General features: G+C 46.3%; 1 protein-coding gene across 30 annotated transcripts in view; it reads right to left on the bottom strand.

Moving 5' to 3' along the window:
- nrxn3a (neurexin 3a) overlaps window positions 1-17647 on the bottom strand; it is a 1776465-nt gene that overhangs the window by 372279 nt on the left and 1386539 nt on the right. For all 30 annotated transcript variants that reach the window (XR_007957567.1, XR_007957568.1, XR_007957570.1 and 27 more), the window contains one exon: window positions 9788-9969. Coding sequence is in view for 23 of the 30 variants with exons in the window: in XM_052030991.1 (XP_051886951.1) it covers window positions 9788-9969 (182 nt within the window). In the remaining 7 variants the exon portion in view is untranslated. The remainder of the gene's footprint in view (window positions 1-9787; window positions 9970-17647) is intronic.

The following is a 17647-nucleotide window of genomic DNA, read 5'->3' as shown; positions in this document are numbered from 1 at the left end:
CAGCGCCAGCGACCCGGGTTCAATTCCAGCCGCTGTCTGTAAGGGGTTTGTACGTTCTCCCCACGTCTGCGTGGGTTTCCTCCGGGTGCTCCGGTTTCCTCCCACATTCCAAAGACTTACAGGTTAGGAAGTTGTGGGCATGCTATGTTGGCGCCAGAAGTGTGGCGACACTTGCGGGCTGCCCCCCAGAACACTCGATGCAAAAGATGCATTTCATGTCACGATGTACATGTGACTAATGAAGATTATCTTAAAAAAATACTTCTAACTGGTCCTCAATTCTGACCCAGCAATATATTTCTAAGCGTGATTGAAGGGATTGTCTCTCCCTGGAGACAACTACCCTCCACTTTTAAGGAGGCAGAGGTTGTGGGCTTGGTATTATGCTGGGGTCTATGACAGGTGCCAATCCAGCGGGATACTTTCTCCAGGGTGGCAGAGACCTTCTTGGGTATTCTTGATGCTGCACATATCCAGGCAAACGGAGAGTCTTCCATCAAACTCCTGACTTGTGCCTTGTGTCAGGAACTGGGGCAGCACCGTGGCACAGCTGGTAAAGCCGCCGCCTCACCGTGCCAGAGACCCGGGTTCAATCCTGACCTCCGGTGCTGCCTGTGTGGAGTTTGCACGCTCTCCCTGTGACCACATGGGTTTCCTCCAGGTGCTCCGGTTTCCTCCCACATCCCAAAAATATGCAGGTGGGTAGGTTAATTGGCTGCTGTAAATTTCCCCTAGTGTGTAGGTGACTGGTAGAATCTGGGGGGGGATTTGATGGGAATGTGGAGTTGATGTAGGATTTGTGTAAAATGGGTGGTTGATGGTCGACGCAGGCTTCGTGGACCAAAGGGCCTGTTTCCGTGCTATATCTCTCTGTGACTCTGAGCTGAGTTACTGACTGCAGGTACCTAGTATCAGACCTGTGCTTTGAGCTACTGTATTTATGTGGCCGGTTTGGTTAGGCTTCTGGTCAATGATCGTTCTTAGGATTTTGATGCTGGGTGGATTTGATGATGGCAATGTAATTCAGTTTCAAAGGGAGGGCGTCAAACCTGGCATTTACATGAGATAAATTTTCCTTTCACTCTGCAGCCCAAACCTCTTTTGTCCAGTTCTGGCTCATTATGTCACAATAACTTGCTCCACTGTCTTGCTGATAAGATGATCCTCATGAATTCCTACCCTGCGTCAACTCCACTGCATGGCAACCAAAGGACAAATGCCAGTGGTGGAGTGATTACATCTGAAGCCACCGAAGGACAAGGGCACACAGTTAGAGAAACACACGGATCTCAGAGGGCTTGTGTCAAGGCTTTGTTAATAGTTTGACCTTGTTAGCATTTTTCTTTCTATACATTTGCACCCACACACTTTTTTCACTCTTGTTCTCTCTCTCACACACACTTAGACACACACACAAACATAAAAACACAAGCATGCATACCCACACATAAGCACACAACACACACGCATGCATGCACACGTAAATGCAGACACACACAAATACATATACACACACATGCACACACACACAACAGATGTGAACACATACACACACCCTCACACACACGCAATGCACACTCTCCCTCACACACACACACTCACTCTCCCTCACACACACTCTCACACACGCATGCACACTCTCCCTCACACACACACACACACTCTCCCTCTCACACACACGCACACTCTCACACACATGTACACTCTCCCTCACACACACACTCTCCCTCACACACACACTCACACACACATGCACACTCTTCCTCACACACACACACACAAACACACACACGTACACTCTCCCTCACACACACACATACACTCACACACACACACACACACGTACACTCTCCCTCACACACGCACACACACACACACACTCTCACACACACACACACGTACACTCTCCCTCACACACACACACACACACACACACACACACACACACACACACACACACACACACACGTACACTCTCACACACACACAAACAAACACACACACACACACTGTGGTTAAGTGATGGCGCCCTCTTTCAGATAAAGCTTAGCTCATTAACAGAGAGCTGTGAATTCTGCTCTTGCCAAGGACACAGTGCTTGTCCTGTCTGGTTTTGCATTTGTAGGTTTGCAATGTGGGGGGGGGGGGGGGGGGTGGGCGGCTAATCTCTTCTATTATTTTATCTGCAGCATCGTCTCCCTTCCCCCTACAACTGTGGAAAATGCTAAGGCCAATTGCAGCTCTCCACTGACCCCTGGATAAGTTCAGCTAGCTTAGCAGACGCCAGGGAATATCATTCCGCTGGCACCAACATTTCCTCCCTATTTTATGTCGATGCGCACATTAGAAGCTGGAGGAATCTAGGACAGCTGACGTTTGGCATGAGAATTCACATTTCTGAAAGAACGTTTTTCGGGCAAAGTCCCATCCGGAATCTCTGCGACTGGATAATGGGAAAATATGGTCTAGCTCTAGTCACCTATTTTATCTCTGCCATCCAGCACTGCTGCTCACGCCCTCGTGCACAGGTTTGGCTCACCCACCTCCTCTGTGCCTCTTCGCTTCCAGTTAAGCAATTAAGAAATTTAAAATACTCGTCGTTTTTCAAATCCCTTCGTGGTCACACCTCCCCCACCCTGGGACCTCTACCAGCCTGATAATCCTCTGGGATGTCCGTGTTCCTCTGATTCCACCCCCCCTGCATGGCCCCCAAATCTAATCACTCCCTCCTCCTTAAAACCTAACTCCATCACCAAGCCTTTGGTTCCCTGCCCTAATTTCACCTCACATTTCTCGGTATCACTCTAATTTGATCGCACTCCTGTGAAGGACCTTGGAACACTTTGTAAGGTTAATGGTGCTCTATAAAAGCAAGCTGTTGCTGTTTTTGCTGTTAAGTGTTGTCCAATTTGTGCACAGCGCACTGCGTATTAAAACATACAGACTGTCATTTTGTTAGCTCTCCGTAATAGCAGCTGTGGAAATGTATATCTTTCTGTTGCTTATACGAGCAAGCTCTTATCAGGTACAACATACGAGGACCCCTACTTTAGACACAAAGCAAAATTAAGCTTTAAAGATCCCGAACCTGTGTTTGATTTGAAACTAACCTTTGTTGCTCATTGAGAATCCATCCTGCACTTGGACGTAAATCACACTGCTGGTTTTAAATCCTAATAATAAGTTGTCAGAGCCACCTTCATTGGGAGATAAATGGGCACTGCTGATCAACATAGTTTCCAGGAAAGCCCACTTGCCGAGACTGGGCAGCAACAGAACACTGAGATCACAGGTTGATAACCCTGGTCTGAGGAGGGGTAATGAGCAGCTTCAGGTCACTTTCCAATGGAGGATGTGAAAGCAGGTGGATATTGAGGAGGTTCAGCTTGGCTGTGATGCCCTTACAGTCAAATAGCTTCCCCTCAGGATGCCCCAGAACCCATGAATTACTTGGTTTCTTCAAAAGGTTGTTCCTTTTAGAGTCAGAGAATTATACAGCCTTGAAACAGCCCCTTCAGCCCATCTTGTCCATGCCAACCAAGATAAGAGATAAGATACCTTTATTAGTCACATGTACATCGAACACACACAGTGAAATGCATCTTTCGTGTAGAATGTTCTGGGGGGCAGCCCGCAAGTGTCGCCACGCTTCCAGCACCAACGTAGCATGCCCACAACTCCTAACCCGTACGTCTTTGGAACGTGGGAGGAAACCAGAGCACCCGGAGGAAACCCACGCAGACATGGGTAGAAGGTGCAAACTCCTTACAGACAGTGGCCGGAATTGAACCCGGGTCGGTGGCGCTGTAATAGTATAACGCTTACTGCTACACAACTATGCCTGCCTCAGTTGTCTATCTGAGCTAGTCCTGTTTGCCTGCATTTGGCCCTTATCCCTCGAAACCTTTTCTACCCATGTACCAGTCTAAACATCTTTTAAACATTGTAACTCTACCTGCCTCTATCACTTCTTCTGGAAGCTCATTCCATGTACCCACCACACTCTATGTGAAAAAAGTTTCCCCTCAGTTCCCTTCTAAATCTTTCCCCTCTCACCTTAAATCCATGTCCTCTGGTTTTAGACTCCTTTACCCTGAGAAAAAAGACTGTGACCATCCATCTTATCTACACCCCTCATGATTTTATAAACCTCTGTATGATCACCCCTCAGCCTCCTACTCTCCAGGGGAAAAAGTACCAGCGTATCCAGCCTCTCCTTATAACTCAAGCCCATCAGTCACGATAACATCTTCATGAACCTTTTCTGCACCCTTTCCAGCTTAATAACATCTTTTCAAGAGCTGGGCAACCAGAATTGTGAACAACACTTCTAAGCGTGGTCTCACCAATGACTTGTACAGTTGCAACATGACGCCCCAACTCTTGCACTCAATGACCGACCAATGAAGGCAAGCGTGCCAGATGCCTTCTTCTCCACCTTGTCTACCTGTTCTATACTGTGAAAAACGCAAAGGCAAATATACACACAGGAAGGACCTGCAAACAGCAGGCAAACAATCCGCTTCACTTGTGGGTGAAGTGGCAGCTGTGGGACGGTTTGCAGCTCCTCTGAAGGCAGGAAGGTTTAACATCGCACCTGAAAGACAGCACTTCCAGCACTGCAGCACTCCCTCAGCCCTGCGCCGTCCTGTCTCACGGGGCCTACAACCCTCTGACTCAGGGGCAAGAGCGTTACCACAGCTTGCAACAGAATAGTCACAGGGGGTATTAGAATGACGCGGTTTGGGTAGGTGGAGATGGTTGCGTGAAATGTGATTCTGGATCTGCAGCTCAGTGCACCGCTAGTTTAGGAAAACCTGTCAGAGAAGCGAAGAGAGAAAGTATGTATCATCGCAGCTGGGGTCTGAATGGGTTGTATTCATTTGCAGACAGGAAGCATATAGGGTCAGAACAAGACAAAACATCGGTGCTGTGTGTCACACAGCAAGTTTCTGCATCCTTTTGATGGCATCAGCCCTAAAGCTGCAGGGATCCCTGTATCTTAAGAGAGAAAAATAGATCTTATTTGGATGCATGGGAAAGGAGAAAGGAATGGCAAAGCTGACAGGCGACGGGTCATTGGCATCCTGCTGTTTGCTGTCTTGGTCCATGATGGCGTCATCGTCTTTCTGCAATCTATCCTGACATTGTGAGCTGTGTGTGCACTGATAACATCAAGTTCAATAACGTTGCATCAAATCTTGTATGTACAGGAGACACAAACAAAAGCAGAACAAAGTCACCAGACAAACACTCTCAAGCAGGCCATGAGCTTGAAGCTTCTTTCTAATATACATTCTTTGTTCCTTTCTATCTTGTATATGGTTCGGGGCAGGGTTTATTAAGAATCCAATCATTCAAAGAATCTGCAGCTAAATAGACCGTTTAACAAATGCATCACAGGAGTGCCTTCAGACAATATTTGACACCAATAGGGTTGAAGTGGGGAAAGTCAGGTTTATTGGTTTATTATTGTCAGATGTATCCAGATACGGTGAAAAGCTTCTGTTTGCCTGCCATCCAGACAGATCATTCCATACTTAAGTATGGAATGATCTGTACGGAATGATCTGGTGGCACGGTAGTGTAGCAGTTAGCGTAACGCTATTACAGCGCCAGCAACCTGGGTTCAATTCCCGCCGCTGTCTGTAAGGAGTTTGTACGTTCTACCCCTGACTGCGTGGGTTTCCACCGGGTGCTCCGGTTTCCTCCCACATTCCAAAGACGTACAGGTTAGGAAGCTGTGGGCATGCTATGTTGGTGCCGGAAGAGTGGCGACACTTGCGGGCTGCCCCCCAGCACATTCTCAATAACGCAAAATGACGCATTTCACTGTGTGTGTTCGATGTACATGTGACTAATAAATAAACATCAACATCACATCTGCATTGAGGTAGTAAAAGGAGAATGCAGGATATAGTGTTGCAGTTAGAGAGAAAGTGCAGTGCAGGTAGACAAACAAAATGCAAGGGCCACAACGTTCATCTTCATTGTACAAGAGGTCCGTTCAAAAGTCTGATAACAGCGGGGTAGAAGCTGTCCTTGAGCCTGGTGGTACATGTTCTCAAGCTTTTGTCTTCTGCCCAATGGGAGGGGGGAGAAGAGAGAATGACCAGGCTGGGAGGGGTCTCTGATTATGTTGGCTGCTTTCCCGAGGCAGCAGGAAGTGTAGACGGAGTCAATGGAGGGGAAAGGAATTCCAGAGGCCAAGTCCTAGATACTGAAGGCACGTCCACCAGTGAGGGAAAGGTGGAAATCAGGGAGACACCAGAAGTCAGATTTAGAGGGCATTCAAAGATTTTGGAAAAGCTGTACGGAAATGACTGAGATTGGGAAGGGTAAGATCCTGGAGGCATTTAACACAAGGACGTGAATTTTAAAAGTCAAAGCATTGGCAGACTGAAAGCCGATGTTGATGAATGGGAAAACAAGAGACTGCAGACGCTGGAATCTGGAGCAACAAACTATCTGCTGGAGGAACTCAGCTGGTCGAGCAGCATCTGTGAGGAGCGATGGACAGTGGACGTTTTGGGATGTGGGAGGAGAAGAATTCCTCCCTATCTAGAGCGCGGTCCAGTGATGCCCAAACCCGGGGAATCAGGTCTAATAGCAGAGGGCATGTATTTAAGGTGAGGGCGGGGGGGGGGGGGGGGGGGGGAGTTCAAAGGAGATGCACGGGGCAAGTTTTTTGGGTTCCAAGAATGGTAGTAAGATAAGATAAGATAAGATCAGGTATCTTTATTAGTCACATGTACATCGAAACAAACAGTGAAATACATCTTTTTGCTTAGGGTGTTCTGGGGGCAGCCTGCAGGTTCGCCACGCTTCCGGCGCCAACATAGCACGCCCACAACTTCCTAACCCGTACATCTTTGGAATGTGGGAGGAAACCGGAGCACCCGGAGGAAACCCATGCAGACACGGGGAGAACGTACAAACTCCTTACAGACAGCGGCCAGAATTGAACACGGTCTCTGGTGCTGTAATAGTGTTACGCTAATCGCTACACTACCATGCCTGCCTGGAGGCAGATACAATAGAGACACTTAAGAGGCTCTTATATTGGCACATGAATATGCAGGGAATGGAGGGATATGGACCTTCTACAGGTAGGAGGGATTAGTTTAGTTCGGTGTCATTAGCTCAATTAGTTCGGCACATCATAGACTGATGAGCTGTTCCTGTGTTGTACTGTCCTGTGTTCTATGTTCTATTTTCTATGTTCTATGTACAGACAGCAATTAAGTGGAGCTGCAAGTGCAGTGAGCTAATGACAGGTGAGAGGAATAAAACTTAGGTCATTCTGATACTTATCCTGGAAGCTAACAGCTGGAAGCAAAGGCAGGAGGAACGTTTCCCCGTTGGTTGCTCAGATCAGTGACACCAACCAAGGGAAACTGGGATCAGGGGAGAAAAGGAACTTGATTACATTGAAGAGTCATTCAGGCTTGAGGAGTCACTGCTCCTATTTCTGACACTCTGCTCTCACTGCACTGAGACCCTCCTGTGGCTACCTCAGTGGAGTGGGCAAGTATCCCAGCACTTCATCTAAAGTTGCTGTTTCTCATTCGGTCACTCCAGAGGGGGAAGAGGCGAGGGGAGGAGGGGAGGGAAGATCTGTCGGAATTCTCACACTGAACGCAGAGGAGCATTTTTTTCACTCACAAGGCAGTGCCGAAGAAACATTGACTGGCTGATTTTGTTCCCTAATTTATTGAAATGATTTTCACCGCAGCAGTCAAGGGATTGACTTCAACTCAACAGCCCATTCGGTGAGGTGCACTGGCTGGCGGGGAACGTACCCGGTGTGTGAGACAGGAAGAGCAGGAGGGTACGGGAAGGGGGTTTCACAGGAGAGGAGGGAGGGTGAGAGGTGATGTGGAGAGGGGGAAGGTAGAGAGGGGAGGTGGGTGAGATTGAAGGACCGAGAAATGGGGTTGAGGTTTGAGGGAGATAGAGAAAAGATTGGGGAGGGGGAGAGCAGGAAAGAGGGGCGGGGAGAAAAGGATTCAATACAGGGTGAGAAGATGGAGGAGTGTTTGCCTCGCCATTAACTTGCCTTTCCAGAGAAGTCAATGGCATGAAGACCCCACTTAGAAACCTACTGAGATTATTTCCAATGATCTATGCTTTATCTCCTTTCACACATACGCCCTGAAAAATTCTTCATCACAAAGACACCAATTGTCACATGAACATGATATCACATGAGAATCTAGCATGTCGTCAAGGTTCGGTATGTGCTATATGTACAGTATGTGCTATTTGAGGACTGTTCCCGAATTAAGGGATGTGATATTTACTCTGGGAGCTGAATTTCAGAATATTGCTCACAAAAAAAATTAGCTTTACAGATTAACTATTTGCGATAGAAACACTGCCGGCTGATGACTCTGACTCCGAATGATTTCAATCCCAGTTTACAATAAGCAGCAACTGGAAATCCTTTCCTTATATTTGAGCACATTTTACATCAAAAGAATAGCATGCCAATCCTTCTTTTATGTCAAGGCAACATTTTATATCCATTTTCTCAACACAGTTTTTTTAAACAAACATATAGATTTCTTCCTGGATAATCACTGGTTAAAATCTGCTAACTGGAACACCTGGCTCAATATCAATCTCAGGATGAAAGCAAACCAAGATCCCGCAAGATATCCCAGCAATTATTTTCCGATTTGCATCCTGAATATTTTCCCGGATAAGTCCCAAAGAGAAAAGAACTGCTGATGTCTGATTGGATCCAAGAAATACATTTCTGTGATCACTGGATAATAAGCTGCCAACTTCATTACAGTAGTGATTCTTGGATCTTTGCCTATTTTTGAGGGAAATTGTGAAGCAACCCATTCATTTTTCACCCATTTAATAAACCATTGCTATTATCTATTCTAATTGAGTAACGTCAAGAGCTTACAGAGAGTGAATGAACAAACTTGCTGTTATTTCAATACATTACATTCCAAGTATTTTTTTAAACAGAGCACACAATAACTGATTCCTTCACTGATTTTTCCCATGAAAACTGAGAACCAGTGACCTAGCAAATCACTTGGGGTAATAAATCACCACTCTGACGAGGAGGGGTCACCAGTCCTGATATCTCCAGGCATCAGTGGCCCGACACCTCAGAAGAAGTAAGCGCTGCAATTAGATTTTCTGTCATTAAACAAGATCTGTTGCATTCATCAACATGACATGTATGTAAGAGCAAAGAATACAAGAGCTAATTTCTCTGCAATTTTCAACATGGTTTCTCACTCTGTGTCTTAACAGGAGAGGGAAAAAAGAGACTCTGAGATAGAGAGGCAGCTGAGTAAATGAGAGATAGATAGGGAGAGACACAGAGAGGGCGTCAGAGACAGATTGTGAGAGACAGAAAGTCAGAAAAATAGACAGAAAGACAGAGAGACAGAGAGAGATATCGGGAGAGGGAGAGAAAGATAGACAGAAATATAGACAAGTAGAAAGAGACAGAAAATACAGATAGAGAGAGAAAAATAAAGACAGAAGCAGACAGAAAGAAATACAGAGGGAGGAAAAGAAAAATACTGAGAAAGCAGAAGTATTTACAGAGAGAGAGAGAGCGAGAGAGAGAGAGAGGGGAGGGAGAGGAAAGGACAAACAGAAAGTCAACAGAACTTTTTAGTTCCCAGCAGATTTTTTCAGCTGACCATCACACAGGCTTAAGTCAAGTCCAAAAACTGCAGACCTAATTTTTCTGTTGAGGATGAGGTTGAGAGGGCCATGGATACATTGCGACTGGCATCAGGGGGTTACTCACTATGTGAAGCTGAAGGAAGTCGCCCAGACCAGGAGCGCTGTCCACTCGCACCAAGATGGCATCTTTCACTGACGTGCTGAATCCAACAGCCAAGCGGTCGGTCCTCGTGCTGGGCCTGTCGTTCGCTGGCCAAGTGTAGGTTATGAGGCCTCCTCCACGGCCGAAAATGTACGTTGTACCAGCTGCAAAGGAAGATTGGACACTGTCAACACAATGCCTCACTGAGTGATTGGTGAGCATTTTACAGAGGTGAAATGGCTTCAATATCGCAATCCTTTCACAACAGGGGCCACTTTCTCACTCTCACCCCAACAATGCTGGTTTTTATGTGTCTAATATAAGGCTAAGGAGGTTCAGTATGTCACCGAACACTCTAACAAACTTCAACAGATGTACTGTTGAAAGTATCCTGGCTGGTTGCATTGCGGTCTGATACGGCAATTCAAATGCACAGGAACATAAGAAGCTGCAGACAGTAGTGGACTCAGCCCAATATATCACAGGCATATCCCTCCCCACCATCAGTAGTATCTACATGAGGTGCTGCCTCAAGAAGGCAACACTTATTATAAAGGATCCCCACCATCCGGGCCATGCCATCTTCTCACAGCTGCCATCGGGCAGGAGGTACAGAAACCTGAAGTCCCACACTGCCAGGTTCAAGAACAGCTACTTCCCTTCAACCATTTGGTTCTTGAACCAACCTGCACAATCCTAATCACAACCTCAGTTTAGCAACATTATGACCACTTTGCACTACAATGGACTTGGTTTTTTTGTTCAAATTGTGTTCTTTCTTGTATAATTTTGTATGATTTACATTTATGTGTTTCTTGTGAATGTTGTATATCTGATGCAATGTGCCTGTGATGCTGCTGCAAGCAAGTTTTTCATTGCACCTGTGCACACATGTACTTGTGCAGATGACAATAAACTCGACTTCCATAATATGTGAGTATTTAACCTGCTCCTGCAAAATCAGTCACACTTACATTCCTGCACACGCACCCCCGGTTCCTCGCTACTTCTGATTGGTTGCCAAACACTTCCCACCCATAGTCCTCCCACCAGAACACAAAAGAGCCAAAGTTCAAAGGCACCAGGGATTTGTCTTTCAACATCTTTTAGCCTCTGACAGTGAGTATTGTAGGCAGGGCAAGCAGAGGCACTCCTTCTTATTGACCACCTCCCGATGGAGGGGACCAGCTCCAATCTACAAATGGAGCCACGTTCAAAGCATTGGATCTCTGATACCACATGAGGTGGCCATTCAGCCCATTTTGTCCACGCTAGAACATAGAACATAGAACAGTACAGCACAGAACAGGCCCTTCGGCCCACAATGTTGTGCCGACATAGCTAATCCCTCCTACCTACAGAATGCCCATAATCCCTCCATTTTCCTCTCATTCATGTGCCCATCCAAGCCCCTCTTAAAAGCCCGCAATGAATTTGCCTCCACCACCCTATCAGGCAATGCAGTCCAGGCACCCACCACTCTCTCAGTGAAAAACGTACCCCTCACGTCTGTTCTGAACCTACTCCCTCTCACCTTAAATGCATGCCCTCTGGTATTGGATCTCTCAATAATGGGAAAAAGATATTGCTTGTCCACCCTATCTATACCCCTCATAAGTTTATACACTTCCAACAGATCACTCCTCAGCCTCCGCCACTCTGGAGAAAAGAGCCCAAGTTTGTCCAGCCTCTCCTGATAGCACATGCCCTCTAATCCAGGCAGCATCCTGGTAAACCTCCTCTGCACCCTCTCTAAAGCCTCGACATCCTTTCTGTAGTGAGGTGACCAGAATTGCATGCAGTACTCTAAATGCGGCCTAACCAGAGTTCTATAGAGATGCATCATGACTTCTTACCTCCTATACTCAATACCCCGATTAATAAATGCAAGCATTCCATAAGCCTTCTTAACCATCCTGTCTACCTGTGTCGCCACTTTCAATGAGTCAAAAAATGCTAGTCAAAAAGAAAAAGCTAACAATCCCACCTTACAGCATCGGTCCTCAGCCTGCAAGTCACAGATCTTCAAATACACATTCAGGTACTTTCCAAATCTGATGACAACTTTTGCCTCAACCCTCCCGTCAGTGACTTCCACATCACCACCACCCTTTGGTCGACAAACCTGTCCTCATCTCTCCTCTGACCTCTGTACTAATTACTTCAATAGTCCTTGATTTTTGATCCTTCTGTGAAGAATAATAGGCCCATCTTTTCCACATTATGTAGGCCCTGCATACATTTATACATTTCGATTAAGTCTTTCCTCAGCCTCACCTGCTCAATAGAAAACAATCCTTTTCTCTCCAGTCTTCCCTCAACATTTTTCCAATCCTGGAGAGGGAGTCTTTATTTTACTTACACTAATCATCCTCATACAGTGACTGCTACTTAACATGTTCAATTGACTCAGTAATAAGCTAGTTCAAACAAGTTTATACAATCATTTGGGTTGACTTCTTTCTTTTATGAATGTCTACGTCCAGATTTATTGCCTTTGTGGCCCGTTTTTCCTTCTGAGTTTTGGGCTAAATTCATTCTCGCTCCATCAATTTATCCATTCTAAAAAAGATTCGCCGGGTTTTGAGTTGCGTCTGAGAATCTGGATCATTCTTCACCACTGGGCCAAATAATTTTGCTCTCTCATCAGGGGAGAGCCCTACATCCCAGGAACCAAATGGTTGAAGGCCATATATCATAAATGTTGGAAAACCTGATGAGCAAGGTGGTAAGGCTTGTTGATAAGGTATCATTAGAACCATAGAACCATAGAACCATACAGCACAAAACAGGCCCTTCGGCCCACAATGTTGTGCCGTCCATCAAACCACCCCCACACTATCTAACCCTCTTAAGAGCTTCATGAAAAAATATGGCATAAAATGCAAAGAACTTGCTAAATTACTGTTAAGTACTGAGCTGAAGTATTGGGAACAATTGTGGGATCCAATGAAAGGGAATGGAAGAGATTTAACAGGATGCCCACATGTAAGATATTTATTTATTATTCACACATACATCGAAACACACTGTGAAATGCGTCTTTTTGCGTTACTGAGAATGTGCTGTGGGCAGCCTGCAAGTGTCGCCACTCTTCCGGCGCCAACACAGCATGTCTTTAGAATGTGGGAGGAAACCGGAGCACCAGGAGGAAACCCACGCAGACACGGGGAGAACGTACGAGCTCCGAACAGACAGCAGCCGGATTCGAACCCAGGTCGCTGGCGCTGTAATAGCGTCACGTTAACCGCCACACTACCGTGCTGCCACAGTAAACATCTACCCGTCGGGGAATTGAACCCCAGCCTCCCGCGTGACAGGCGGGGATACTAACCACGAGTACATTCTGATAGTTTCATCCTCCTTTTAGTGATCGAATACACACTCAGTGCAAATGTGCAAGTCAATGCATTCTGCATTCTGTTTTCTTTTTACAACCCTGATGTAATTATATATGGCATCATGTGTCTGGATGGCACACAAAACAAAAGCTTTTCACTGTATCTTGGTACATGTAGCAATAATAAACTAATAAACCAATTATTGTCTTGCAGTTTTCTGCACATGCTCAAAACTGTGCATGGTATTCCTGAAAGGGAAATAAAATGGATACAATTTCATCACAACACCAGGGAGGGCGTCAGTTATTAGGAGAAATTGGAAAAGTTTGGCGTGTGCTCCTTGGAACAATGAAGGAATGAAGAGATGTAACACTGGTTTCAAGATGTTTTGCCAGAGTAAAGAAGGTTAAACTATCTCCTCTGGCAAACAGATCAAGGGCCAGAGGTCATATGTTCAATATTATTACCAAATAATCTGAAAGGGAGACTCGCATCTGTTGGGATTCTGAAATGTGGTGAAACATACTCTAAAAATCAGTTTAAAGTGGATTTGGACAGAAGTTGATCGATGAGGAGCTCTCACAGGGTAATGGACAAAAAAATTGGGTTAGGATTAAGTTAGAATGCAAATTTCAAAACCAGGATAGGCACAATGGGTTGAATGGCCTCCTTTTATGTTGTCAGTCCCTACAATAGCACATAAAAGAAGTTAAATGGCTGCAGCCCACTGTCAGCCTTCTCTCTACAACCCATCACTGTTTAATAGAGTCAAAGAACAACACAGCACGGACACAGGCCCTTCGGCCCAACGAGTCCATGCCGACCATGGTGCCCACCCAGCTAGTCCCAATTTCCTGTGTTTGGCTCATATCCCTGTAAGCCCCGCCCCTCCATGCACCTATCCAAGTGCTTCTCAAATGATAACACTGTACCTGCCTCAACCGCTTCTTCTGGTAGCTAAAAGCTTAATGCTAAAAGCTAGACCATTCTCATTAAGACCTGGCATTGTGGACAGTTCCAATTCAACGCTAGGAGGTGTGTCAGGCATGGTAGCACACTGACTTGGGAGTCATACAGTCACAGAGAGATACAGCACAGAGACAGGCCCTTCAGCCCATCAGTCGCATGGACCATCAACCACCCATTTAACATGAATCCCACATTAATACCATTTTTCATTCTCTCTGACATTCTCTTCCACTCCCCACAGATTCTACTACTCTCCTACACACTACGGGCAACTTACAGTTGTTAATTAACCTACCAACCCGCACATCTTTGTGATGTGGGAGGGAAGCAGAGCACCTGGAGTGGTCACAGGGAGAATGTGCAAATGCCACACAGACAGTACCCAAGCTCAGGATTGAACCCAGGTCTCTGGCGCTGTGAGGCAGCGACTCTACCAGCTGTGCCACTGTGCTGAGTCAGAATCTTGCGGGTTCAATTCTCTGGGTCTCTTGGCCAATGTCTATCAACTAATATCTAAACAAAGCATATCAACCAGGAAATTGGATCCATTAGTGCTCATTTTCCTGCAGAAACCTTGCATAAAAGCGATTTTACCCAGGTTAGATTGTCCAGGGATTATTTCTGATTGAGGTCACACCTTGAAATTGCCACATACTTGGGCAGAATCTGCCTAGGTCCTGGCATCAATTATTCACCTAATGCTGTCACTAGTCACGCACCTCACGTTTCTTCCTTGAGTAACATATATTGGAGCATTTGGGTGTAACCTACAACCTTCATCGACCAGTCATAAAAAAACTCGGTGCACATTGCACTGAAGTCAACCAATGGGACATCAGTTAAAGGGTCTGCCTCATGGTTCCAGAGACCCGGGTTTAATCCTGACCTCAGGTACTGTCTGTGTGAAGTTTGAACGTTCTCCCTGTGACCATGGGGTTGCCTTCGGGTGCTCAACTTTAACTGCTCAAGATATTTGAAACCTCATCACTGGTTGTCCCTTCACCACTAACAGCATTTTTATTACAGACAGATCAGCATTACATGCTGTGACCTCTGTCGCAATGATTATCCCACGTCTTGGGGCCATAGTTCAGGACTCAATCAATGGAGGTATCCTTAGCGTAACGCTATTACAGCGCCAGCGACCCGGGTTCAATTCCTGCCACTGTCTGTAAGGAGTTTGTACGTTCTTCCCATGTGTCTGCGTGGGTTTCCTCCGGGTGCTCCGGTTTCCTCCCACATTCCAAAGACGTACGGGTTAGGAGTTGTGGGCATGCTACGTTGGTGCCGGAAGAGTAGCGACACTTGCGGGCTGCCCCCAGCACATTCTCGGTAATGCAAAAAGGCGCATTTCACTGTGTGTTTCGATGTACATGTGACCAATAAATAAATAAATATCTCATCTGATCTTACAAGAGACTGCAGATGCTGGAATCTGAAGTAACACACAAAACGCTGGAGGAACTCAGCAGGTCAGGCAACATCTGTGGAGGAAAGTGGACAGCCCACGTTTCGGGTCCAGATGAAGAGACTCGACTATCCATTTCCCTCCATAGGTGCTGCCTGACCTGCTGAGTTCCTCCAGCATTGTGTAAGGCATCCCTGGTGCTGTGAGGAAATGGCTCTGCTAGCTGTGCCACTGTGAATAGAAAGCCACCACCGCTCCCGCTATTATTTACACAGGACTAATTAGTTCATTCATTTATTGCATTCCTACATTGAGATAAGATCTTAAACCCATCTTTCACTGAGCGCACAACTGCAGGTGCTGTTACGCACAGGTAGATGGAGCAATTAGAAAACTGAATGCCTCACATCCACTTAGTTCTCTCTGTGAACCTAACGCTGACTAACACAAGAACACCACACTCTCCTGCACATTCACAGCCGGCACCCCATCTCATTGGAAACACATCCACAATATGGCAATTCACATTAACTCGGAGCAGACAGACTGAAGGACAGATGCTGCCTTTCACAGGGGAAATAGAGCCAGCTGTCCCAGCTACACTCCACATTAACAGAAGGCAACAGAAAATAAACACAGGACCTTTAGCCTCCAGCGTTATGGCAATTCTTTTGTGCTGAGGAAAACAATTATCTTAATTTTATCTGGGTCAGCAGAAACAGTGACACAACAGTAAAGCCTCTTTGCATCACAAAGAGGCGCTTCACAAATGGAAAGTTGACATGGAACCCCCCTTGAAGAGATATTAGGTGGGTGAGCAGACACTCGGTCACAGAGGGAACCTTGGAGGGGAAACTTGACGGGAGAGGAGAGCGGTAGGGAGGGAGGGAGCTTTGGCAAGGGAATGCCAGAGAAGGCCTTGGTAGCTGAAGGCTGTCAGTGATCGGTCAATCAAATGACGATGAGCAAGAGGTCGGAATTGGTCGATAACCTCACAGGGTTTCAGAGATTTGGAAATTACAGAGATGGGGTTTGTTGAGGGCTGGGGGGGGGGGTGGGGGTGGGGGTTGCAAGTCATATCGTCATACAGCACAGAAATAGACCCTTCAGTCCACCGTGAGAGTTTTTAAGGTGAGAGGGGACAGATTTAATAGGAACCGGAGGGGCAACTTTTTTACCCGGAGGCTGGTCAGTGTACGAAATGAGCTGCCAGAGGAAGTGGTTGAAGCAGGTACATTAACAACATTTAAAAGGCACTTGGACAGATACATGGACAGGAAAGATTTAGAGGGATGTGGTCCAAATGCAGGCAAATGGGACTAGCTTAGATGGGAATCTTGGTTGGCATGGACCAGTTGGGCCGAAGGGCCTGTTTCTGTACTGTATGACTCTATGACTCTTTATACTAAAGCAAAGAACAAACTGTTGGAGGAACTCAACAGGTCAGGCAGCATCTGTGGAGGCAGAGGGATGGTCAACATCTCGGGTTAAGACCCTGCATCAGTCTCGACCCAAAACCTCCACAGATGTTGCCTGACCTACTTGAGTTCCTCCAGCAATTTGTGCTTTTCTTTAGATTTCAACATCTGCAGTCTCTTGATCCTAATCCCATTTACTAGAACCTAATGCACGTTCCTTAACTATGAGCCACAGAAGTTCTGCTGGAGAGATGCAACTGGTGGCTGGGAATTGGTGAAAGTAAAGACACCAACAACATCATCTTGGATGGTCTCAAGTAAATCAGCCCAAGTTGCTTCGTGGACCAAGAATTTGATACTGTGCCAAAGAAGGAGAAGTAAGATGACTAAAGGTTTGGCCAGAGGTAGACTTTAAGGTAGATAGAGAGATAGATAGGTTAACAAGTGAAGTCCAGAGCTTAGGGTCCAGTGGGCAAAAGTCAAGACTGACAACTGTGGAATGAAGGAAGAGACCACAGTTGGGGAGAAAGGTGGTTTGGAGAAGGTTAATGTGGGGTGAAGTCAGAATTGGAGTGTTGGAGAAGGTTGGGGAGGGGTGAGACCAGTGTTGGGGTGTTGGAGGAGGTTGGGGAGGGGTGAGATCAGTGTTGGGGTGTTGGAGAAGGTTGGGGAGGGGTGAGACCAGTGTTGGGGTGTTGGAGAAGGT

Source organism: Pristis pectinata, chromosome 1, assembly GCF_009764475.1.
Source record: "Pristis pectinata isolate sPriPec2 chromosome 1, sPriPec2.1.pri, whole genome shotgun sequence".
Taxonomy (NCBI): domain Eukaryota; kingdom Metazoa; phylum Chordata; class Chondrichthyes; order Rhinopristiformes; family Pristidae; genus Pristis; species Pristis pectinata.
Note: the sequence above shows the minus strand (reverse complement) of the source record. Positions and strands in the feature narration are given on the sequence as shown.